Source organism: Adiantum capillus-veneris, chromosome 5, assembly GCF_014529385.1.
Source record: "Adiantum capillus-veneris isolate H3 chromosome 5, ASM1452938v2, whole genome shotgun sequence".
In the NCBI taxonomy this organism is placed as follows: Eukaryota; Viridiplantae; Streptophyta; class Polypodiopsida; order Polypodiales; family Pteridaceae; genus Adiantum; species Adiantum capillus-veneris.
This window is the reverse complement of record NC_140935.1, coordinates 173,987,940-174,012,233: the sequence shown is the minus strand read 5'-3', so window position 1 is coordinate 174,012,233 and position 24,294 is coordinate 173,987,940. Positions and strand designations below refer to the sequence as shown.

General features: G+C 42.9%; 1 protein-coding gene across 3 annotated transcripts in view; it reads left to right on the top strand.

The window, feature by feature from the left end:
• Positions 1-16,660: 16,660 nt before the first annotated feature.
• Positions 16,661-24,294, top strand: part of LOC147458578 (enhancer of mRNA-decapping protein 4-like) — a 126,692-nt gene continuing 119,058 nt past the window's right edge. For 2 of the 3 annotated variants that reach the window (XM_086513238.1, XM_086513236.1), the window contains exons 1-3: positions 16,663-17,120; positions 17,204-17,253; positions 17,343-17,499. In XM_086513238.1, coding sequence (XP_086369364.1) covers positions 16,824-17,120; positions 17,204-17,253; positions 17,343-17,499 — 504 coding nt within the window. In that variant the 5' untranslated portion in view covers positions 16,663-16,823. Of the gene's footprint in view, positions 17,121-17,203; positions 17,254-17,342; positions 17,500-24,294 lie in introns of all 3 variants that reach the window. The other variant, XM_086513239.1, reaches the window with a different exon arrangement.

Sequence of the window (24,294 nt, the reverse complement as noted above, 5' to 3'; positions counted from 1 at the left end):
CCTCTTTCTGTTCAAGCACTGACCCTCTTGGCTCCGTACATAACCCTAGGACTAAATGTACTTATCAAACTTGATGTACCATTGATGTGAGCCTTGCTTTAATCCATACAAAGCTTTCTTGAGTCTACACACGAGTTATGCCCATGTTGGCTTCTCAAGATTTATCGCAAAACCTTTTTTTTGTTTCATGTTAACATCCTCTTCAAGATCCCCATGAAGAAACATTGTCTTCACATCCATTTGGACCAATTTCAAGTTCTCAATGGCTACTAGACCAAGCACAAGACAAATGTAGTCATCTTGACGAGCGGAGAAAATATTTCATCAGAATCCACGCCTTTAGTTTGCTTGAACCCTTTTGCAACCAATCTTGCCTTATAGTTAGGCTTGAGATTATTTGTGATATACTTCTTTTTGTACACCCATTTGCATGGCAATGCCTGTTTACCCGCAGGTAACTTTGTCAAATCCCAAGTTTCATTGGCTAAGATTGAGCTATACTCATATTGCATAGCCTCTTCCCACTTCACTCTATCATCCATTTGAATGGCCTTTTTATGTACAAGTAGATCTTTGAAGTGCTTGATTGTTGGATTCCGCTCTCTCAAGAGCAACATGTGAGTGGAAGGTGCATCACTAGCATGTCCAACATTCTATGTAATTGCGATAAGGCAACATCCTCAAACCGTACTCTACGATACTCAATGTCTTTCATTGGCTTTCTATGCATCTTAGACTCGTTGAATATCACCTGTGAGCTGCGTATAACCTTCTTAGATTCCAGGTGCAAGAGACAACATCCCATCTCTCCGTCTACACCATATCCAATGAAGATGCACTTGTGTGATTTGGGGTGCAGCTTTTGTCTAAGCGCTTTTGGCACATGTGAGAATTCCTCACACCCAAACACACATAACCTCTCATAATTGGGCTCTTTGCCTGTTCATATCTCCTACGGAACCTTGTACTTTAGTGGTGTACTAGGTGATCGATTGATTAAATAAGCAGTTGTTGTAATAGCTTCTCCCCAAAATTCTTGAGGTAAGTTGGTCGTATACAACTTGTACTTTAGTGATGTACTAGGTGATCAATTGATTAAATAAGCAGTTGTTGTAACAGCTTCTCCCCAAAATTCTTGAGGTAAGTTGGTCGTAGACAACATAGAAGTGACCCGTTTCTAAATGGTTCTATTCATCCTCTCAACCACACCGTTTTGGGTGGGTGTAAGGCGTGGTAAACTGTCTTCTAATGCCTCTTTTACTGCAAAACCTTGAACTCAGAGGAAATGTACTCGCCTCCATTGTTACTGTGCAAAGCTTTCAGCTTTCTATCGATTGGTTCTCTATCAATGCTAAGTATTTCTAAAAGACACTAAAGACGTCGCTCTTCTGCTTCAAGAGATAAACCCACACCTTTCTAGTAGAGTCATCTATGAAGGTTAGGAAGTATAACGATCCCCCTAGAGACTTGACTGGCATAGGTCCGCACAAGTCGCTATGACCGAGATCTAGAGGACTTCCTAACTCCTTGTCCAAAGGCGATAATGTCAACCTAGTCTGTTTGCCATAGATGCAATTCTCACATAAAGAGACGTTAGAGTAATCTAACACATAGATATAACCAAAATGCTGCAAGACTTTCATTCCATTTTGACTCATATGTCCTAGTCGGCTATGCCACAACTCTGTAGACGGCATCTCGGCTACACAAATAGAATTCTCTTTCATTAAAGAGACATAAAGTGAGTACAATGAGCCAGAATTCACGCCTTTAAGAATGACCAGATTTCCCTTCTTGAAAATCCAAGAACCATGAGCAAATATGGTAGTGTAGCCCAAATCATCCAATTGACATGAAACTCTTTGTCAATTTGGGTACAAGTCTGACATTATGTAGCATAAACTTAGTGCCATTACGCATAGAAAACTTGATGCTGCCCACACCGCATATATCAAGTTCATAAGAATTGCCTAGCTTACTTGTGCCATGCGTAGTAGTGTATTTAGAAAACCACTCCTTGTGAGGAGTCAGGTGAAAGGTAGCACTTGAGTCCACAATCCAATTTTGTGCATAACACTCGTCATGAGATAACAATGCATCAGGACTCAAATCCAAAGTGAAAATCAACACATCATTTGGCACGTTAAAAACTGTCTCAATGGCTGATACTCAATCACATTAAGCTCTTCAATTTTCACGCTGCTTTTAGGTTTGCTAGACTTTTTTTCTCTTTGTCCTTATCACACTGCATTGTGCGGCAATCTTTCTTCAAGTGTCCCTTTTTATGGCAATAGTAACACTCAACATTTTGCACGTCTTTGCCACGACTCTTGCTACGACCTTGTCTACGATCCTGAGAGCGACCGCCGCGGCTACGATCATGCTGCCTTTGCTTGTCACAATTGCCACTAGGCACATATGCATCACCATGCCCACTCACATCAAAAGATTACCGTCAAATCTCCTTAGTGAGCAATGCACCAACAACATCACTAAAAAGTAGCTTGCCATTGGGTGGTGCAGAATTGCTTCTGACTATGTTGAAGGTATCCCATGACGATGGTAGCAAACATAGCAAGAAAATGGTCTTCATTTCACCATCAAAATTGAGATGTTTTGAAGTAAGCTGTAAAACACATTGTTGAACTCTTCAAGTGAGAACTAACATTACTGTTTTTTTTCATGTTCATGCGCATCAATTTCTTCATCAAGAAAACCTTGTTCGAGGTGTTGTTGCCATCCCAAGCCTGACATAGAGCATCTCATAAATCATTGGCATTGGTCTTATCCATTAAACGGATTCACCAAGGTGTAGGTGAATGGTCGTCATAGCATGCTCATTCAAGTCATCCCACTCATCATTAGTGTATGGATTCTCTCTTCTTGCATGCAAGGGTGCTATCAAACAATTGTTGATCAAAACATCTTGCATACGCTGCCACCAAATGACAAAGTTTGAGCCATCAATTTTTTTGATGTAGTAGTCTTCTCTTTCAGAAGCACTACTCTCAGCCAATGATTAAGAGAATGTAGCCAAAAACTTTATGGAAAATTTCCTAGGATAATTTTGACAGAGTTTCCCCTAGAATAGGAGAAAAAACTCAAACCAAAAGTAGTGAAATTTATGTGTAAGAATCGCTAGAAGTGCCAAGAACGCATTAAATGGACTTGTGGGAAAAATTCGGCAGAGTCTCCTTTGTATGAGGAGTCAAAACGCAACTCAAAAAGCATATAAACTGCTCAAAATAACCACTGGGCATCAACTGATCAAAACCACTGCTGTGATCACCACCTCGGTGTCAAAAGCACAAAAAACCGTCCCAAATACATATCCTATGGCGAGGGTACTGTAAGAGGGAAAATCAAGCTACCAAAGATATCTCAACATTGAGAATACCCAAGTTCAAAGAAAACCTCACGCTATCGATCCTCCAAAGGCTAATGCGGACACAAAACGAGTAGCCATAGTCTCATAAAGGGCTCTTCCGGTTTGAGTCTCAGAATTGGCCAACTACCAAAATAGCCAAGAAATGGCTCCATACAAAGTACAATGGGCAATGTCTGTAACTCAACCTACATGAGTGACCGCGCTCAAACAAGCACCAAGAACTGTTGCATGCAGTAAAAGTGATCCCTGCGGGGATATCTGCTCTCAAAAGAGTTCAATAGCACTATGATGTGCTAAAGCAAACATTCATCTGTCAACGCATTTGTCCTCAAAGAAATTGTTGTCAAAAAGACTTCCAAAATCTCCTAAGAAAGTGATGTGTATGAAAGTGTCTGGAAACCTGGAGAATCCGTGTGTACACGGGCTGAAAAGCCCCCTGTAACAACCTACATGTCGGTGTAGATATGTGTCGATTTCCACCGTCGGGTAGAAATGCGCTAGTTGAATATCTGCCAAACGTGCTCAGAGTCATAAACGTATCGTTGAGCGTGATCAGTGCGCTCGGTATTGATGCCGGGTGTCACTCCTCTACTGTTGAGGCACCTCACCCGTGCGTGCGGCAAGCACAGGCGTCCACGAGGAGAAATGGTCGTTCGCAGGAACATTAGTGTCGGGGTTGGATGTAAAAAATCCGCCCGCATAAAGTGGTATCAAAATTTATAGACAGTGTCGAGCTTGATGTGTGGGTGTATGTGTGTGTGTGTCGATCTGGCTTGCCTGCCTCCGCTCGTCGCTGGCTCGTTCGACATCGACACCACATCTCAGACATCGGCGAGAGCGGATCAGCTCCATGTTAGTCCTTCTGCATCGACTTAGTTTTTTGACATCTTTTTGATGGCACGGCACATCAGTTTCAACACCAATCTCGACGACACTCTTTCTAGAGCTCCACCCAAAAAGACTGTGTGTCTCCTACATCCCCTTCCCTTCTCTCCTTCCCTCTCTTGCACTCCATAGCGAGCATCTTCAAGTGGTATCGAAATTGACAGACAATGCCGAGCTTGATGTGTGTGTGTGTTGGCCTCGCTTGCCTTCCTCCACTTGGTGGCTCGTCTGCTACTGTCCTAAAATGCCTTCTTGTCCTCGTTAACTGTTTCCAAACTCGTGCGGTGCTGCTGCTGCCCTATCCCTTATTGGGGTGAATTTCCCTTATTGGCCCAACTCAGCAAAACAATCTCGATGCTTTGCTTGCCCCAATTGACCTGCTTGGCCCTGCTGCTACCTCGTGACCTTCAATTGCTTTCCCCAATTGACCTGTTTGGCCTCGCTGCTGCCCTGACCTTCAGTTGACTTGATTTTCTCTGCTTGTCTGTTGACCTGCTGTTAGGAGCTTCAATTGCACAAGTGATCTCGTTATCTGCTACTCCCACAGTCAACCCCTTCACTGCTTTATGCCTCAACTAGCTGCTCGATTTGTTCTACTCGATCCTGCTCGAATACTTGTCTGTTGAGCTTCCAAGCTCCCTTGCTTGAGGTTGCTACACACGCGGGTTAGCCGAGGCTCGAGCTCGGGTGCCCTGTGCTCTGATACCAGTTGATGGATCCGATTATGTGAGTGCAAGAGAAGGGATGGAGGGAAGGGGAAGGGATAGATCAGACATAGTCTTGTGTGTGGAGCATTAGAGAGTTAGTAATCTCTTCTCCTTATTAGCTATATAACCAAAATGAATGTAATGGGCGGGCGTCCGGCCATGGCCACGGGTGACTTGGCCTAAAACCTAACAGAACTTAATCAGGTTTTGCACAAGTATAAAGATGCTTTTCCAAGCGATTTACTATTTCTTCTCCATGGGCATCCCCGATGCTTTTGGTGAAGAAGATGGATGGTTCTATGTGTATGTGCATAGTGTATAGAGGTTTGAATAAGCTTACCATAAAGAATAGATATCCTATTCCTAGAATTGATGAGCTTTTCAATCAATTGTATGGAGCTATATACTTCACAAATGTTGATTTACCATCGAGATATCAACAATTACAAATTGATACCAGAGATATTTGAAAGCGCCTTTATGAACATGATTTAGACCTTTTGAGTTTTTTGTTCTTCTATTTGGGTAGACAAATACTCCGGGTTCATTTATGACACTTATTGATGAGTGCACGTGTGCACGGATGTGTGCGTGCCTGCGCGCGCGGTGCGGTGCGGTGCGTGCGAGGAAGGGGAGAAGCACAAGCCAGTGTGGATGGAGCAGCCTCACAAGCCTGAAGATGAGGAGCTCCTTATTCTCATATGTAATGAAGAATAAAGGTATGTACACACGTGGACGGGCGGTCGGACACTCGACGTTCGGGCGGGCAAAAGATGTAGCGCCTTTACCCCAACACTTATGGACACGGTCCTATGACCTTATTTGGGTAGATTTGATGTTGTCTTCTTAGATGACATACTTATTTACAATCGTTCCAAGAGAGAACATTAAGATAATCACTGACAGTTTTCTTGTGAGCAGAAGCATACTTTATAGCCAAGAAGAGTAAATGTGCCTTTATGCAAACCAAGGTGAAATATCTCGGTCATATTATCTCGATTGAGGGTCTCAAGATGAAAGGGAATTAGTCATACTTATTTATACTCATTCCAAGAGAGAACATTAAGATAATCTTTGACATCTTTTTCATGAGCTTAGGAAGCATGCTTTATATGCCAAGAAGAGTAAATGTGCCTTTATGCGAGTCCTACTGTATGGCGAGCGAATATTTTCGAGCAAGGAGAAAATCGAGCGAGCAATGTGTGTGTGTGTGTGTGTGTGTGTGAGAGAGAGAGAGAGAGAGAGATGCGTCTAGTTGGATGAGTGGATACCGCTTGATTTTGAATTTCTACTTTTAAGGATAAGTAAGTGGATACCAAGACTCTCTACCTCAACAATATTTCTTGCCCGCTCTTGCTATTAGCTTTTGATCCTTCTCAAGTAGGCTTCCCACATAATCTTCATAATTTGCGACACCTATATGCAAGAAATTTATAAGCTCATCTTGCACATGCATGAAAATGAGAGCCTATGTGCTTATGCTATATCATAGAGCATCAATATCAATATAAATAGTTACTAATTGCTATATTCTTTTTAAAAAACCATCAAAATTTAATGTGACATATCAACTCAAAAGTTCATGCATTGCAAAATAAAAGAATTGCAATTTTGGGCACTTTTTTGGGTCAATTATAATGATAGAAATCACCCTCCAATTTTTTCATCCATAATACTAGAGAAGCTTTTTGTAATCATTGTTCACCAAGAAATAGTCCTATTATTAGCATCCAAGTTATAACATTTTTTTTTGGCCAAGGCTTGCAATGGAGATTTATACATGAGCTTAAGCTCCGATGATGTTTTACCATCAATCCATATTGGATTTGAGTTGACCATCAACTTATCTAAGTCAACATGAAAGTGATCTATTCAATTAAAATACGATTTTTTTAGAGCTTAACCCCAGAATATTGTTAGGCATGCAACAACCTACATGCATATATGAATCGCATAACCCAAAAAAAAATCATCGCTTTCTATTACTTGTAGGTATGAGTGTCAACACGGATGGGTACATGCAATAAAAGGTGGAAAAAAAGGGAAATCCATAAGCACTAGCTTTGGTTTTTAAATGGAGAGGATTTGGCAACATGGATGACTACATGAAATTATTTATGAGAAAAGCATGCTATACGAGGTCAACTTAAGTCATTAAAATTAGGTCTAATTTGTAGCTTTTGGTGTGTCAATTGATTAATATCCCTCTATTGCTATTTAATTAGTGTAAGTGCTCGCAATGATGCTTGCAATGGTTGTGTCTCTAGCCATCAACTAAGTTGACATTGTGGGGTACAAATAAAGTCTTAGTAAGCAAGTACATTAGAATAGCAAAAAGACATCTATCGACATTCAAATGATGTGAATGAAAGATTGTGGGTCGTGTCACATATGTCTGCTCCTTGGACATGCCCAATTTTATGTGTGTGCACAACTTATGGCAAGAAGCTACATTGCAAGAGACGTTTGTTGTTCAGGGCAACCTCCTTGAGAAGAAAAAGACATTCCTTTTATTAGAGGCAAGAATGACACTTAAATGTCTTGAACTTTAGATCACGAGAAGGCATCATGAACACTTTATAGTCAAATGAGACCTTCATTTTCTTCAGCTCACTGTCCATGTGTGTTAGCTAGGGTGTTCAACTTGCCTTGTAAGAGTACCCACATGTGACAATAAAGTTATTTGGTACATAATGGAAGTGTCTTTAGCCATCTAAACCGGTGTGAATGGCTACATGCAAGTTTCTAATGGAAATCTTTACATATGAGTTTCTACAGGTAGCTAGCGGGGTTGTTTCATTTGCCTTGTATGAGTGCCACATGTAACAAAGAAATTTTTTGGTGCATAATGGAATTGCCTCTAGCCATCCGCGCCGGCGTGGAATGGAATTCTTTACCTGTCACTCCTGCAAACATTGGCACGATCGTTCAAAACATGAAGGGAAAATCACCAAAATACCCCTCTAATTTGTGGAAAGTCCCAAAATACACCTCAAATTTCAAAAATTCCCAAAATACCCTTGTATCTATTTGAGTTGGGTACCCAGCTGGGGAAAATCGGAAAAACGATAAAAACGATAGTAGGTGGTTCAATTTTTTAAAAAAAAATATATGAATAATCTTTTACAGATTTCCTCTTTCTAGTCGTAGCGAATCTCTCTCTCTCTCTCTCTCTCTCTCTCTCTCTCTCTCTCTCTCTCTCTCTCTCTCTCTCTCTCTCTCTCTCTCCCCCTTTCTATTTCGGGAGGCGACTCCTTGCAGACATGTGTGGTGTGAATTCTCTCGTTCTCTCTTTGTCGCATGCGCAACAAAATTTTTGCAAACCACGTTTTTCCCTCTCTGTCGCATGCACAGAAGCCTGCGAAGGCCAATCTCTCTTTCCTTCCCTCAATGCTGTCGTGGTAGTGAAGGCCGTCTCTCTCTCTCTCTCGCATGCATATTCTCCCTCCTCGCTTCAATTCTGTATGTGCGACTCTCTATAGGCAAGGTGTCTTGGAAGCAGAGTGGGGAAGAAATTGTGCGCCAAGAGGAGAGGAGGGGAGGGGAGGAGGGAGAAAGCGGAGGAAGAAGGGAGGCAGGCTCAGATCGAGCAGGGGAGGGGACGGGGCGGGGGGAGGGGGGTAAAACGCGGAATATACCCATCTATTGAATTTTTTAAAAGACGGGCGAATAATAGTAGCTATGTATTAGGAATTTCTACAAATTAAAGGGGTATTTTGGTAATTATCCCAAAAATGAACTGCCTGTAGCCATCCACGTCGGCGTGGATGGCTACAGGTAGTTTGCCTGGACGATTATCTCTTCGACGCCAGCAAGAAGAAGCAGCTGGCTGGCAAGACAGCGGCGGGACAGATGCTTCTCTCTCTCTCTCTCTCTCTCTCTCTCTCTCTCTCTCTCTCTCTCTCTCTCTCTCTCTCTCTCTCTCTCTCTCTCTCTTAGCGCAAAGCTGGAAACTTGCAAGGTGAGATGGGTGTAAACAAGCAAGGTGATGGGCAGGGATTGTCTGGTAATGCAGGCCTTCAAGAGGGCAAGGTATGCGTCAAGAGGGGGGTTTCTAGGTGTGCAAAGGAGAGATTCCAAAGCTTCGTCGAGGTGTCCTTTCTCGCACAGAGATTTGATGATGGTGCTGCTGCTGATGTTGTGGAACTTCCCGGAGTTGTTGTATGACAATGATGCCAGGTTTGAGAATCCTCTTACGGCTGCTCTCCTCCTTGGTGCATGAGGTCCAGCAAGCATCACGACATTGAGCTCCCATGCATTCCGCTGACCTCAGTGCATGCCACCTCAGCTTACAGGGATGCCTAGTCCCGACTGGCTCGATAAGCATCAGAGTCCGTTCAGACAGCTGTTAGCAACTAGGGCTTAAAGCAAAGAAGTGAGCGGCAAAAATTTGCGCAGGAGGGGGGCGACAGGAAGGTTTTGAAGCTTGTGTACGCGCCACATCCTACTCTCACATGGCCACAAAGCCTGCGTGCTCTGTAGACACTTATCCTCTATAGGGCCATCCCCACGTTGAAGCCCCTCTACAAACATGTATGTGATCAAGCGCAGTCACGTATATTATTTATTTATATATATATATATATATATATATATATATATATATATATATATATAGAGAGAGAGAGAGAGAGAGAGAGAGAGAGAGAGAGAGCTTTGCATTGCTTAAAAATAAACCCTGGAACAGTAACAATGATATAAGTGGGGAAAAAACCCATTAAATCAGACCATAAAAAATACTAATACAATTAGTGAGAAGTGGCATGAAGTCCGAGAGAGAGAGAGAGGGGGGGGGGGGGGGAGAAGAAGAAGGAGAGAATTTTAACTTCGTAGGAAACTATCCCAAGAGACCTTAAAGATCTATCCAACGAGGAGAGTTGTTCTCAAGACCTCTTATTCAAGAGGGAAATGGCATAGCCAATCTACCACACTTCGGTGATAAAAAGATTATACCATTTTCCTCTTTATTAGCACACCCAAACACCCACACACACAAGAATTTTAACGTCGTAGGAAACTATCCCGACTGACCTTAAAGATCTATCCGGACAAGGAGAGTTGAACTCGAGACCTGTTATTCAAGAGGGAAATGGCATAATGAATCTACCACACTTGTGTGATAGAGAGGTTATACCATTCTAGTGGTCCCCATTGTCAAGTTGCATTCCACGTACTCTCTATCGATAGAATGAGAGCCAGGGCCTAAGTATGTGTCCATTCACACACACACACACAGAGAGAGAGAGAGAGAGAGAGAGAGAGAGAGAGAGAGAGAGAGAGAGAGAGAGAGAGAGAGAGAGAGAGAGAGAGAGAGAGAGAGAGAGAGAGAGAGAGAGAGGAGAATAGTGAGTGTCACCTCACGTGAAGTCCATGGTTTCTCTCAAGCTGCAGAAGTGCTTGGTAGCCAACATTCTCAAATGTGTGATGGCCCAATCCCAATGAGGTCAATGAGATTTCCTAGGCCAATTCACTTTCAGTATGGCAGGACATCACCAAGATCATCAAAGATGGTTTTGTAATTTGGAATCTAGCCAATATTTACTATAAGCCAAGGATGAAGTGTGGTTCCATCCAAGGTCTTGTGGCTGAGATGCATGCGTGTTCTACGTTGAATTCTTTGTGGAGAGTATCCACACGTCAAAGGCTAAAAAGGCACGTAAGAATACATTTTCAAATCAATTTGAATATCAGAGAGCCCAAGGAAAGGCTATTTGTTAGAGGAAGGGTGCAAGAAGGGAAGACGTACTGGTGTTGAAGCTGCTCTAGTTATAGTCGCGTTTAGCAAAGAACTAAGCGATATCTTTTAGGACTTGAATTTTGTAGGGATTTTACATTCATACTTGCATGTGTCTATCATCAATGCAAATGAAATTTGATTCTTTGACTCGGGGGGGGGGGGGGGGGGAGAGAGAGAGAGAGAGAGAGAGAGAGAGAGAGAGAGAGAGAGAGAGAGAGAGAGAGAGAGATGGATATTAATCAATTGACACACCAAAAGAGTTATCTGGTTTTTGGACAGTTGACTCTTCAAAACCATTACGTGACTTTTGGTTTTTGGAAAGTTGACCATAGATGGCCTATGGGAGAACATGTATATTTGCGTCCATTGACATTTTGGAAGCACAAGTGATGTTTGGAGGCTGTAAACATAGATGATGGAGAAGATGCATATGTGAAGTTAAAAATCATTAAAATGTACTTTTGAATATGCTTTCTTGCTTGATCATGAGCTGCATCAATTTTATAACATGAATATGTTCAAGGTGCTTTGCTAGATGTTGCTCGATTTTGTATTCGCTCGGAAACACTTGCTCAGAGTTTGGGATTCCTCCCTTTATGCAAACTAAGGTGCGGTATCTTGGTCATATTATCTCGATTGAGGGTCTCAAGATGAAAAGGAATTAGTCATTGCAAAAATGCTAGTGAGCCGCTCATGGTTTATTTATTGAATTAATCACATGAGATTAGAGAGAGAGATTAACACCAATACAAGTGAAAAAACATAGACTTGATCAAGGATAAACTAGATGCAAATGGTGGATACAAAGTGGGCGCTCAAATGATGGATAATGAGAGTGGATATGCTTGGATACAAAGTGTGTATCTTGGGGTTTTTATAGAGCACGGAAAGAGCCAATGATATAATCAATGATGTCAGAGATGTAGGCTTCAGCGTAGAGGGGGTTTCCACTAGTTGGTAGTGTGGATGTGTCACACACCCCAACAAGCCTCCCTGTGTGTCTCATAGTAGCACCCAAATAGTACAAAGTGTGTCCTCCCCTAGAGAATTTAAAATTAGGGTGTAGGATCAAAATGCCTATACCTAGAGAATCTAACAATAGGGTATAGGCCAAAATACACCTCCCCTAGAGAGTAGTAGGCAACTAGGTGCTAGGTCAAAAGTTTAGATGGTGCTTACAAATGTGCCTCAAGTGTTGGAGAGCCAAAGGTGAATGCCTACTATCAAATTTTTGAACATTTTTGTCTTTGTGTTTTATTGCCGATGTCGGTGCACCCTTCAAAGTGTGTTGTCAAAGTGGATGCCGATGGCAGCATATCATACAAACCAAAATGCCCAAATGCTTCGTCTTTGCCTTTGTCATAGCTTGAGTCTTCTTCTTCTTTATTAATGTTGTTGGTGCAAAATGTCAAGGATGTGGCCTTCACGTCTAATGTGAATACATACATGTCAACTGTAGTGCTCATGTGTGTTGGGAAGGTCTTACCATGTTTGATGGTAGTGTATAGTCCATCATGTTAAATGACAATGTCTAGTCCCATGCTTATGTGATCAATTATTTTGTACACAAATATTACACACAGTTTCAAGTTTGTTAGCATTGGTGCTTGTAGTTGCATTCATGTGTGAGACTCCCTTTGGCGAGAATAGAACTCGTGTTTCTTGTGGCCTATGGTGAGACTCCCTTGGCAGAATTCATGTGAAAGGTATCCAACTTGCAATTTTGGAGCACAAGGACAACCACGATTCTTGCTCAAAGGTGATGAGGAGGGGGTTGCTTGTGGCAAGTAGCGATGTGCTGACAGCCAGCAGGCCGTAGGTAAGGGAGTTTGCTGCCAGATGTTGGAGGGGCTTGTGCAATGGGCACGATAGGAAGGGAGAAACAACATTTTTGGGCCAGTATTAGGTAGGGACTTGTGGCTTGGAGAGGTAATGCCACATATATTGGCACAGAGGGGGAAAAAAATGCTCTCTTCAAATAATTTGGACCCATGTGTTGGAGTTCATCTGTGTTTAAACCCGTGGGTTGGAGTTCTATACACATGCATCTTTGCAAGGAACCAATGCGACGTATCTAAAACACTATGGATGAATGCACCAATCCATTATTGTTGGCTGGATTATGGAGAGAATGTGTTGCAAAGTTCATTATCTAGGGAAGTTTTGGATGTGATGTGTTCACAGTCCACGAATGAGGATTCTTGGATGTAGTGTGGTCTACAATTCAATTTTTAATGAGGCAACTAGCTCAAAATGGCATTCTTCTCAGATGACACGTTGATAATAGCAAATTTGAAGTGTACCTAGCATGGCAGCTATTGCTGGAGTTTCCATGGTAGCTTCTTCATCGACTTGGCATGCTTATTTATGTTTACTATGAGCTACAAAGAGGGTGTTAATGTTATAGCATCTTATGTGAACAACACAATGTGATCCCAATATTTATTTGGCTTTAGGTATTTATTTTACTTTTTTGTCAAAATCTTGGGTAGGGAAATTTGCATAGGGGGGAACTTATATCCCCCAAGGCTAGTATATGAGCACCCTAGGCCCCCATTGTATTTCATCAATTCATTGCCAAGGTTGGTTGGTTCAAAAGTCTCTCTCTATCTGTGTGTGTGTGTGCGTGCGCGCGCTTCTCTTCTTGGTTCATCACCTTTTAATGGTCAACTTTGACAATTCTTTGATGAGAGATGGATATAGCATCCTTGATCTTTTGAAAAGATTCTTGCAGGTCTCGGCTATATTCATCTGCAGTGAAGATCTTCCCATGTACCTTGAGTAGCAGGGGACTTTTTGATATTCCCTCTATCACCTCAAAAGGTGCTTTTCCCTTGGAAGTATGTACAGTGTTATTTGAAAGCATAATCCACTAAAGGTAAGTACTTCTCCCATTGAGACTTTTGATCTACTTCTGTGACATAAGCTTTTAGTAGATCAAGAATTGTTAGGTTAGCTATTTCACTTTGGCCATCCGTTTGCGGGTGATAGGCTGAAGAGAAGTTTAGCCTTGTACCTAAATTCTCAAAGAGACCCTTCCAAAAATTACTGGTTATTCTAGGATCTCTATTCGACACTACGGACATTGGCAAGCCATGGTACTTGAAGATTTGGGATATAAAGAGGGTTGCCATTTCATGGGCCTTGATAATCTTTTTGACATGTATAAAATGTGTTTGTTTGCTAAAACTGTCCACTATCGTCCATATTCCTGTATTCCCATGGATAGACTTGGGCAATCCAAAGATAAAATCCATGGATATGCTCTCCCATGGTGAATTAGAGATTGACAAAGGTTGAAGCACTCCAGGTTGCTTCCCTCTATCAAACTTCATCTTTTGCCATACCAACATTTTGAAACATACTCTTATATGTTTGCTTTCATGGCAAGCCAATAGAAGTATGTTTCTATCCCTTTTTGAATCCCTCTATGCCCCGCATAGGGAGGAGCATGGGATTCATACATTACTTTCTCACGTAGTGAGTTAGTAACGCATAGTTTGTTGCCATAGAGAAGATAACCATCTTGTAGGGTAAATGGTTCTTTCTTCTTCATAGTGCAAGGGCTGAAGTCACATCTCTAAAATCAGGATCGATAGCGTACTCATCTATCATAGAAGATAGATCATTGTGAGTTGCTATGGACACCGCATTCACTCTCGATTGTCTTGAGAGTGCACCGACTACTTGATTATGCTTGCCAGCAACGTGAGCAATATGAAAATGGAATTGCGAAAGGAAATTTGCCCACCTCATTTGTTTGTCGGAGAGCTTGGTGTGCGTCATGAAGTACTTAAGGCTTTGGTGATCCGTTCGCAGAATGAAAGGAGTCCCCAATAAGTAGTGCTTCCACGAGTCTAGAGCATGTAGAACTGCTAAGAGTTCCTTCTCATATATACCTAGAGCTTCCTCAACAGGGTTGAGCCTTCGACTTTCGTAGCCTATGGCGTGCTCTTCTTGGAGCAAAACAACTCCAAGGCAATCACCACAGGCGTCGCATTGGACCTCAAATGGCTTTGAGAGATCCGGTAGTGTAAGCACAGGTTGAGAGATAAGCTTCTCTTTAAGCTTTTCGAAAGCATTGTTCTCCTTGGTGGACCATATATACGTAACGTTTTTCTTTGTTAGGTCATTAATGGTCCCGCGATTTGTGAGAACTTTTCTATGAAGCATCTATAGTATGCACACATACCTATAAAGCTTCTTAGTTCATGTAGATTCCTTGGATTAGGCCATCCTTTTATTACCTCTAACTTTGATGGATCCGTTTGGATGCCATCTTGAGAGATAATGTGACCTAAATACTGAATCTCTTGTAAGAAAAATTCACTTTTCTTTCGATTAATATAAAGTTTATTCTCTCGTAAAACTTGAAATATTACCAGGAGGTGTTGCTTGTGTAGGTCTAATGAATTAGAGTAGATGATTATATCATCAAAGAACACTCCACTAAAGTTTTGGTGAGGCTTGAATAGCTTCTCCATCAGACAATTAAATGTGGCTGGTGCATTGGTAAAGACAAAAGGCATGACAATGTACTTGTAAAGACCAAACGGTGTGCAAAATGCGGTCTTTACAATGTCTTGATCAACTATCCTTATTTGGTGGTAGCCACTTTTTAGGTCAATCCTACTGAAGTAGGTCGACCCCTGTAGCTTATCAAATAGGTCTTTTACCCGTGGAACGGGAAACCTATTCTTGATAGTGATCCTATTCTGGATAAGGAGGTTTACTAGGCGGCGAGCTTCCTGGAAGAAGTTCGATTGCATGGTCATCATCCCCTCGTTTGGGAGGTAGCTCACAAGGGATGTCGTCATTGCTTGTCCTAGGAAAATTCGTAGGTGGCTGGCATGGAAGATAGGATGACCTTGTGAATGTGCCCAATCTAATTCTTAAGCACACTCATTAATCTTCTTAAGGATCTGGAATGGGCCACAATAACTTGGTGAAAGTTTAGGTGTGGGGCCGATTTTCAGCCTTTTCAAATCCTTTGGAACCTTTAGAAATACCCACTCTCCCTCCATGAAGGAGATTTGTCGATTTTTTTCATCTACAAGCTTTTTGTAACGATCATGAGCAATCCTCAACAAGACTCCTTTGCAAAGCGAGTCCTTGTCATCAACCTTGTCATCAACCAATTACTGGTGGCATATGTGATATTCTTCCTTTCATGTTGTAGGCCCGTAGATTTTCATCTCAAGCAACTCATACAAATTTATGTGGCCAGGTGCCCCCTTCACAACTAAATCCACTAAGGTTAAATGGAGTATCTATTACCTTCCCAATGATAAAAGAGGACTAGGAATAGTTTTGCTGACAAATAGGAAGTTAATATGGTAGCATTTGATATCCCCAACCCTAGGAAAGAATGGGCTACTCTCCTATGGAGACATGTAGACAAGTTCTACTTGATGACTGCTCACGGAAGGGGGGATCTTCCCTATAACTAACTAGTATTGCCGGCCGCCTCTCTTTCTCTCTCTTCGCACATGCTTTTTCTCTCTCGCTGAGTGCGTCGGGCTGCAGGGCACACCACCGGACAAAGGAGGGAGCGACACGTGGGAGGGAAGGGGCCCAGAATCCCTCCCCCCATTATATATGTACGAGTACGGCCAGCCGTTGAAGTCGGCCTCTCTCTCTCTCGCTTTCGCTCCCCCTCTTTATCGCTTCCTTTTGGCTTATAGCCTTCAGCTCACAGATAACGACACGTGTAAAGGGTCATCCTCTCCGCCATATTATGTTAGTAGATAGATTTAGATATAGATATAGATAGCTAGATATAGAAGATAGATGAATTTATCAACGAAACATATGGTCGTTTTTGAAAAATCCAAATTTGTAGAATGTTCTACCTGTTCTACAGTTTTGAAGGTCGATTCTCGAATGAGGCCAAAAAGCGTTGGGCATGAATGTCACAATCCAAGTCAGCGACTCTCAAAATTGAGCTGTCACGTGGATTCTGTTGACTTGGAGCAGCAAATCACACTCCGCGCGCGCGCGCGCGCGCACACACACACACACCAGTTCGCGTGTTTTGTCCGAAACGTTACACGACTACACCCGACACAGGCACCAGCCATTTGGGTTGCGCCTTCCAAAAGGAAACATGCAGCAGGCTTCTTCTTGCCTGCTCCGCGCTGCCTCTACCTTCTATAGAGCTCAGGTTCTTGAAGACGACTATTCTGTGTATGAAATCGGACAGCAGTCTCCTTTCCAGGAGAAAAGGCAACTAGATGGTTTCCCTGTCTCTGCCTATGGCTGGGACTCCAGCCTTTCCCCGGCTTCAGGAAGACTAATTGCTGTTAATTGCAGCTATGTCTGCTACTGCCTTCGTTCTTCAGGTGGTATAAGAATACTGGGTCGGAACGCGCGTACTCGTGGTCTGTTTGAGGGCCACAAACAGGTAGCTACATGCATTTGCTAATTGTCTTGTGTACCCACGACGCTGTTCCCTTACTCCCTTTCACTCTTGGGCTTCTGTTGCAGAGAGTAACAGACATTGAATTCTTTGCAGAGGATGAGAACCTTGTGGCAAGGTAAATCTCTGTATTAATGGATTGTCTTCTTGCTTTATCGACAAATGGGGCTCTAGTGGCTCAATTAGGAAGTTTTTCTCCGGTGGCAGTGTCAGCTTGGATGCAAGAGTTTTTGTATGGAGAATAATAGGGAATGTTCGTGGCAAAGATGATTTCCATCTTCAGCAACATGTCATACTTGCCATACATTTTGAAGGATCATGGGAAAATGTGTGTCCTCGAGTTTGTTGGCATCCTCACTCCCAGGTCAGCAAACATTTTGTGCTTTGACTTGCCACTTATCAATGTGTCAGCAATTGCAACCGCATGCTCATTTTTATAGCAATTCTCTTAAGTCTTAACAATTAAGCCTATACTTGTCCTCTTAGCGTGTTCACCGTGTTCTCTTCACCTCTTCACGATCCGCAATCTCCTCCACGATCAAAGAGACCAAAGCTCTGATACCATGTCAAAGTCGATGATGCAGAAGCGTAGAGCCAAGAGAATGCACGAGAGAGAGAGAAAGAGAGAGGTACTGTTAAACCAACCAATTGGGCAATGAAATAGACGATAATACACTGGGGAGTGGGTGCTACTTATATACTAGTCTTGGGTCCTCAAGTACCCCTGTCACAAAGTGATGATGTGGCGGACAGCAGAAACCCTAATTTTTGGAAATTGTGGAGGTTGAAAAAAAAAATAAAAAATAAAAAAATAAAAATGATAAGCGATGCAAATTTTGCTTTTTCTCTACGTAATGAGAAAGAGAATGCTTTTGCTTTCAAGTTTTGACTCTCTGTGAGAGAGAGAGAGCAATTGCTTTTGATTTGAAGCTTTTGGGGCTCTGCTTTTGGGCATCCCTTGTAACCTTTAAATTAGTGGTGAGGGCCTCACTTCTCAGAGCATCTGGACGCAGAGTCTGAGAGTGAATCCCGACCCACTCTCTTGTACTTTGAACTGATTAATATAAAAAGAAATACCGAAAGGGGCGCCAGTCTTTGGGGCCAATATCTCTAGGCACGAAACTTCGCCGGGCCAGTGCAAATCTATTGTGATCTGTGAATTGTTTTGAAGTGGTTATTTGGTGCTGTCGCGGTTGATTCTTGACTTGGAGTGTCCAAGTCTGTTACAATGGTATAAGAGCACGGCCGATTTCTCTTCTACGAGAAATCCAATCCCCAATTTTTTTTTCCGCGGCACCTATGGCTTCACGCAAGGATCAGTCGACTCCCTCTGCATCTGGAGATGCGGGCAGGGATCACAACTACGATTTCGGCAGAGTATGGCCCGCCTCAGCCTACTCAGGCGGAGCGGCGAGAGATGGAGCGTCGCCAGTTGATCGGCGATGCAACGAAGATGATGCTCAATTTTGCGAAGGACCTAAAATTTACAAAATATATGAGCGAGACTTCTTTTCAAGTAGTGCATGAGCAGTGGTGGCAGAAAACCACTACACCCACTCTCAAGAAACCTTCTTCTGCTCACAAGAAATATTCAGAGAAGAAATTAGAAGAGGTGGTTGATGCACGGATTGCTCAGCTTTGTGACTGGCAAAAGGAAGCCAAAAAGCAGAAGAAAAGCACTGACTTCCCGGGATATTTGGGTCGTCAATCGACTTTTGACAAGGCAAAGAAACGGAAGTAGCGTGTTTGATTTGAAGGAGTACCCAGTTCTTCTTCTTCTTCTTCATCTGACTTCTAGCTCTTCAAATTCGAGCGAAAAAGACAGAAAAGGTAAAAAGCGAAGCAAGAAACAAAGCCTCGGAAAGGGCAAGAAAAAGGCAAAGAAGGCTACATCTCGCCCAGAGACTGACAGTTCTACTGAGGACTCGTCTACAGACAGCTCAGATTCTGATGATGGAAACTTCTATGCGAACAAGAAGAATTTTTACAAAGCCAACCAGTATGACTTTCTCGAAGATAAAAGCAAGAAAGTCCGAGAGTTTAAGGAAGGTGGCCACTCGATCAAGTTTCATACTTTTTCAGGATACTCATATGCTTCGAAGGCTTTGTCTTTTGTACAGCAGTTTGACATCGCTTTCGCGGGAGGACGCTATTTAGAGCACTCCAAGATTCGGAGAGCTATCTCTTACTCTAAGGGGAATGCTCGTACTTGGTGGTCCACGCTTCTTTTAAACAAGACTGCGCCAGTTAAATGACCGAAATTTAAAAAGCTTTTTATTTCTTTTTGGTTGACGCAAGAATATGAACGAGATATATGAGTTGCTTGGAACCATATGACCAAGAAAGATACAATAAATGCTTACTGTGAAAGATTCTGGAGCTCTTTTCTACCCGCCTCTTCGTTCAAGAAGATCTCGTTCAGAGAATAGATTGAGCGGTTTACCTTGGGTCTACCTACAGAGATCCGAGATCATTGCTTGGAACAGAAGTAAGCTTCTATTCAGGAGTTGATGAGTCATGCAAAGCGGGGCTTTGCCATTCACTCTGGTAGTCTGACCTACCGCACAGATGAGGCCATGACACAACGAGCCGAACAGACTTCTGGGAATGAAAGTAGAAAGAAAAAGAGCAACCGAGAGAAAAAGGATGCACGACCCAAGCTTACTCCTGAGGAGAGAGCTCTCTTCATCAGAGAGGGGAAGTGCTTTGGATGCGGGGAACATGGCATGGATATCTCCGCGAAGTGCCCTAAAAAGGCATAGAAAGAACAGAATGATAAAGACGACGACAGCCCTGAGAGTTCGAGAGCAGCTGAGGAACGTGGCAGATAGAAAAGCAGAATTGGTACCACATGGCGTGGGACCTGCACCGAATCTAATGAATGAAAGTACAAACTTTGCCGCTTTTGGGGCAAAGTGAAGGATCAGGAAGCTCTTTTGAAGGAGCCAAGGCCAACTTCTTTTCACTTGGAATTGGCGGCTCGATTTGGAATTACGCCCGACAGACTGACGCCACAGGCGGAGGTAGTTCGACTGGCACCCGGATGGGATGTTGCCATTACACCGAGCATTGGCAAACTTCGTCGTTTGCAATGACAGGGGTGTTCAGGGCACGCGAGTGACATTCTACTCAGGATCCCTTGGTACCACAAGAACTACGCCGTGGTTGACTACCGGGCCGAGAAAGCGACTTTGATAAATGAAGGGCTCAGAGATTGTACTTGATGAACTTCATTTTCTTTACTCATTCTTTTGGGAGAGAACTGAACGATGGATGAAGGTTGAATATGTTTTGACCTGATCAAAAGAACGCCAAGATTTTTCTCCACACTCATGCCGATTGCTTTTCAGAGGGCCTGAAGATCAAACCATTGATCTGATACCTGGAAGCACGCCACCGAACTGGCCACCTTAGCGTGTGAGCCGAGTACAGAATGAAAAGATTATGAACCCAGTGAAAGACCTATGGGAAAAGGGTCTTGTCTAGCATAGTACTTCACCGTATTGCTCTCCACTGTTGTTGGATTTGAAGAAAGACGGATCTTGGAGAATGTGTATCGATTATAGCGCTCTCAACGAAATCACCATCAAGAGCAGATTTCCGATTCCTAGGATCGATGATATACTCGTCAGGTTACAGGGATCCTCGTGCTTTAGCAGGATTGACTTGAAGAGTGGATATCATCAGATCCGAATCGCGCCGGGAGATGTCTACAAGACAGCATTTCGGACGACTTTGGGTTATTTGAGTTTTTTGGTGATGCCTTTTGGCTTAACCAATGCTCGTGCGACATTTAACTGGATGATGGACAGGATTTTTCAAGAGTACAGGCTATTTGTTGGCACTTTCTTTGATGATATCATTGTTTTCTCCAAGAATGAAGTAGACCACCGAGATCATATGCTTCAGAGATACATTTTTTTGGGGACACTTTGTCTTAGCAACAGGAGTGCAAATGGATCTGGCCAAGATAGACACTATCTGTGATTGGCCCGATTTGAAGAATGTCCATGAAGTTGAAAGCTTCTTGGGACTGTGTTCATACTACAGACGGTTCATTTGGAAGTTTGCACAGGTTGCTTCCCCTTTACATATCTTGATACAGAAAGGAGTCCCTTTCTCGTGGGGATCCACAGAGGTGACTGCCTTTCAGACATTGAAAGAGAAATTGACTACAGGACTAGATTTGACTTTGCCGGACTTGCAGAAGTCATTTGAAGTTTTGTGATGCTTATGGTCGTACTCTGGGTGCGGTCTTGATGCAAGAAGGCCATGTCATTGCTTACGAGAGCCGATTGTTCTCTAGGCCGGAGATGACAGCTTAGATTTATGAGAAAGAGCTTTTGGTGGTTATCCATGCTCTTATTCAGTGGCGGCATTACCTACTCGGAGCGGATTTTACGGTCTTTACAGATCATCAGAGTTTGCGCTACTTCTTGCCACAGAAGCAGCTTTCGGAAAAGCAGATGCGGTGGGCGAACATCTTGTCACAGTTTCACTTCCAGATTGTCCATGTGCAAGGACCGAAGAATGTGGTGGCAGATGCTTTGTCTCGGAAGCCGTTGGTTCTGGCTATTTCCGCGATACATCATAGGAGCTTCGAGGATATGGTCGATCAGTATGCCACAGATACAGATTTTGCAAATATTTTCACACGGATACGGGATGGGGAGACAGTAGCTGGATACTCCCTTCGGGAAGGCTACTTGATGAGAAAGACTATGTTGTGCGTTACACAGCCGTTGCGGGAAAAGGTTTTGACTGAATGCCACTATCCACCTTTTACGGGTCACCTCGGCATTGCTACCACCATGAAGGGGTAGAGAGATACTTCTTTTGGTCGAGACTCAAAAAGGATGTGGAAGAGTTTGTGCACAGTATGCCAGAAGGTCAAGTTTGACAGGCATAAGGCACAGGAATTGTTACAGCCTTTACCCATACCCACCTGCCCCTGGGAAAATATTGAAATGGATTTCATTTTTGATCTCCCGAGAACACAGAATGATCACGATGATTTTCCGATTACATGGCACGTCTGAGATGATTGTCTCCGACAGAGACCCCAGATTTATGAGTTTGTTTTGGAAGGCAATTTGGGAGAACATTGGCACGGGGTTGCAGTTCTCGTCATCGTTCCCTTGCGGACTGCGGGCAATCTGAGATTGCCAATTCAGTGGTTTTAGATTTATTGAAGTCTTGTATCACGGATCAGAAGACTCAATGGGAAAAGAACTTACCTTTGGTGGAATTTGCCTACAATAACAAGATACACTCTTCGACGGGGAAGACGCCATTTGAGATTGTTGAAAGTGCTGCGAAGGTTCCATCCTTCCTCAGCACGAAAGATTAGATATTTGAAGCGGATGAATATTTGTGAGATTTGGATACGGCTGTTGCCAAGGTTCGCGAGACTTGGAAGAAGTCTCAAGAACGACAGAAAAAGGCAACGGATCGCCATCGTCGCGACTTGAAACTGAAGGAGGATGATTGGGTGCTTTTACGTTTTGAGAAGGCACGCCTAAGAAAGAAAAAGGGAAAGGAAAGGCTTTTTCCAAAGCTTAGTATGCGATACTACGGACCTTTCCAGATTACTGAAAGGATAAATGATGTCTCCTTCCGATTGAAATTGCCAGATACTTGGAGGATTCACAATGCATTGCATGTGAGTCTCTTGAAACCTGTTAAGGGTGATGTGTCTGATGATGGGGAGCCTGATGAGCAACCCGCAGTGGAAGAAAACGAGCAGACCCTTGTTCCTGAACAGATTTTGGCACATATGGATACGAAGAAAGGTAAAGTCCGAAGGCGGTTCTTGGTTAAGTTCAAGAACTTTCCTGCATTGATGCGAAGTGGATTGAGGAGGAGGACCTAGCAGATACTCCTCGGATTGTGAAACTTTACCTCGATGTTTTGGTTTAGCATAGTCTACTTCAAACGGAACCCAGAAATTCAGCTTGGCTGAAGATCTGGTGTAGTGGGATGCACAAGAGGAGAGTTACTCCGCTCCTTTGTCAACAGATGCCTTGATGTTGATACTAAAGTCACTGATATCTCTTTGAGCTTTAGGGATATTGAGAGCTGGCAGTATACTGCTAGATGACTTTATGAAATGGAATTCCTGATAATGATACTGATTTGTTCTCGACTTCTTTTGAGTGCAGAAACTGATAGCCGAAATGACTGCAGCATTTTGGTCGGATTGATCTCGAATAGACATGGTTGCAATAGGGGTTAGTCAATCGGACATCGATGAGGTCCTGATTGGACCTAGATGTGATTGCTAGCTACATTGCCGATAAATCATGGTCTAAGATCTGAATGAATATTGAATGTCATGTGATGTCCTGTGATGTCGTGTGATGTGACTGTCGATTTTGTACATGTGCTAGATTTGTGTTTCTAGTACGTAGGTACTAACAGTCAGTATCTGCTAAGACGGTTTATGGCTTTTGTCGGTTTTGTAGACGTAATCGCGGTCGATTACAATGCTTTCAAGAGGGGGGTATGTCACAAAGTGATGACATGGCGGACAGCAGAAACCCTAGTTTTTGTCAAAAACCCTAAAATTTATGCAAACCCTAATTTTTGCCAGAAATCGTAATTTCCGGAAATCACGGAGGCTGAATTAAAAAAAAAAAAGAAGTGATGAGCGACGCAAATTTTACTTTTTCTCTACGCAATGAGAAAGAGAGAGAATGCTTTTGCTTTCAAGTTTTGACTCTCTGTGAGAGAGAGAGAGCAATTGCTTTTGATTTGAAGCTTTTGGGCATCCCTTGTAACCTTTAAATTAGTGGTGAGGGCCTCACTTCTCAGAGCATCTGGACGCAGAGTCTGAGAGTGAATCACGACCCACTCTCTTGTACTTTGAACTGATTAATATAAAAAGAAATACCGAAAGGGGCGCTAGTCTTTGGGGCCAATATCTCTAGGCACGAAACTCCGCCGGGCCAGTGCAAATCTATTGTGATCTGTGAATTGTTTTGAAGTGGTTATTTGGTGTTGTCGCGGTTGATTCTTGACTTGGAGTGTCCAAGTCTGTTACAACCCCCCTCAAAGAATTGCCCTACCCAGAATCTTGTCAAACAAGTCAAATAAATACCTAAAGACAAAATGGATGTTGGGATCACATTGGGCTATTCACTTGAGATCCTATAACTTT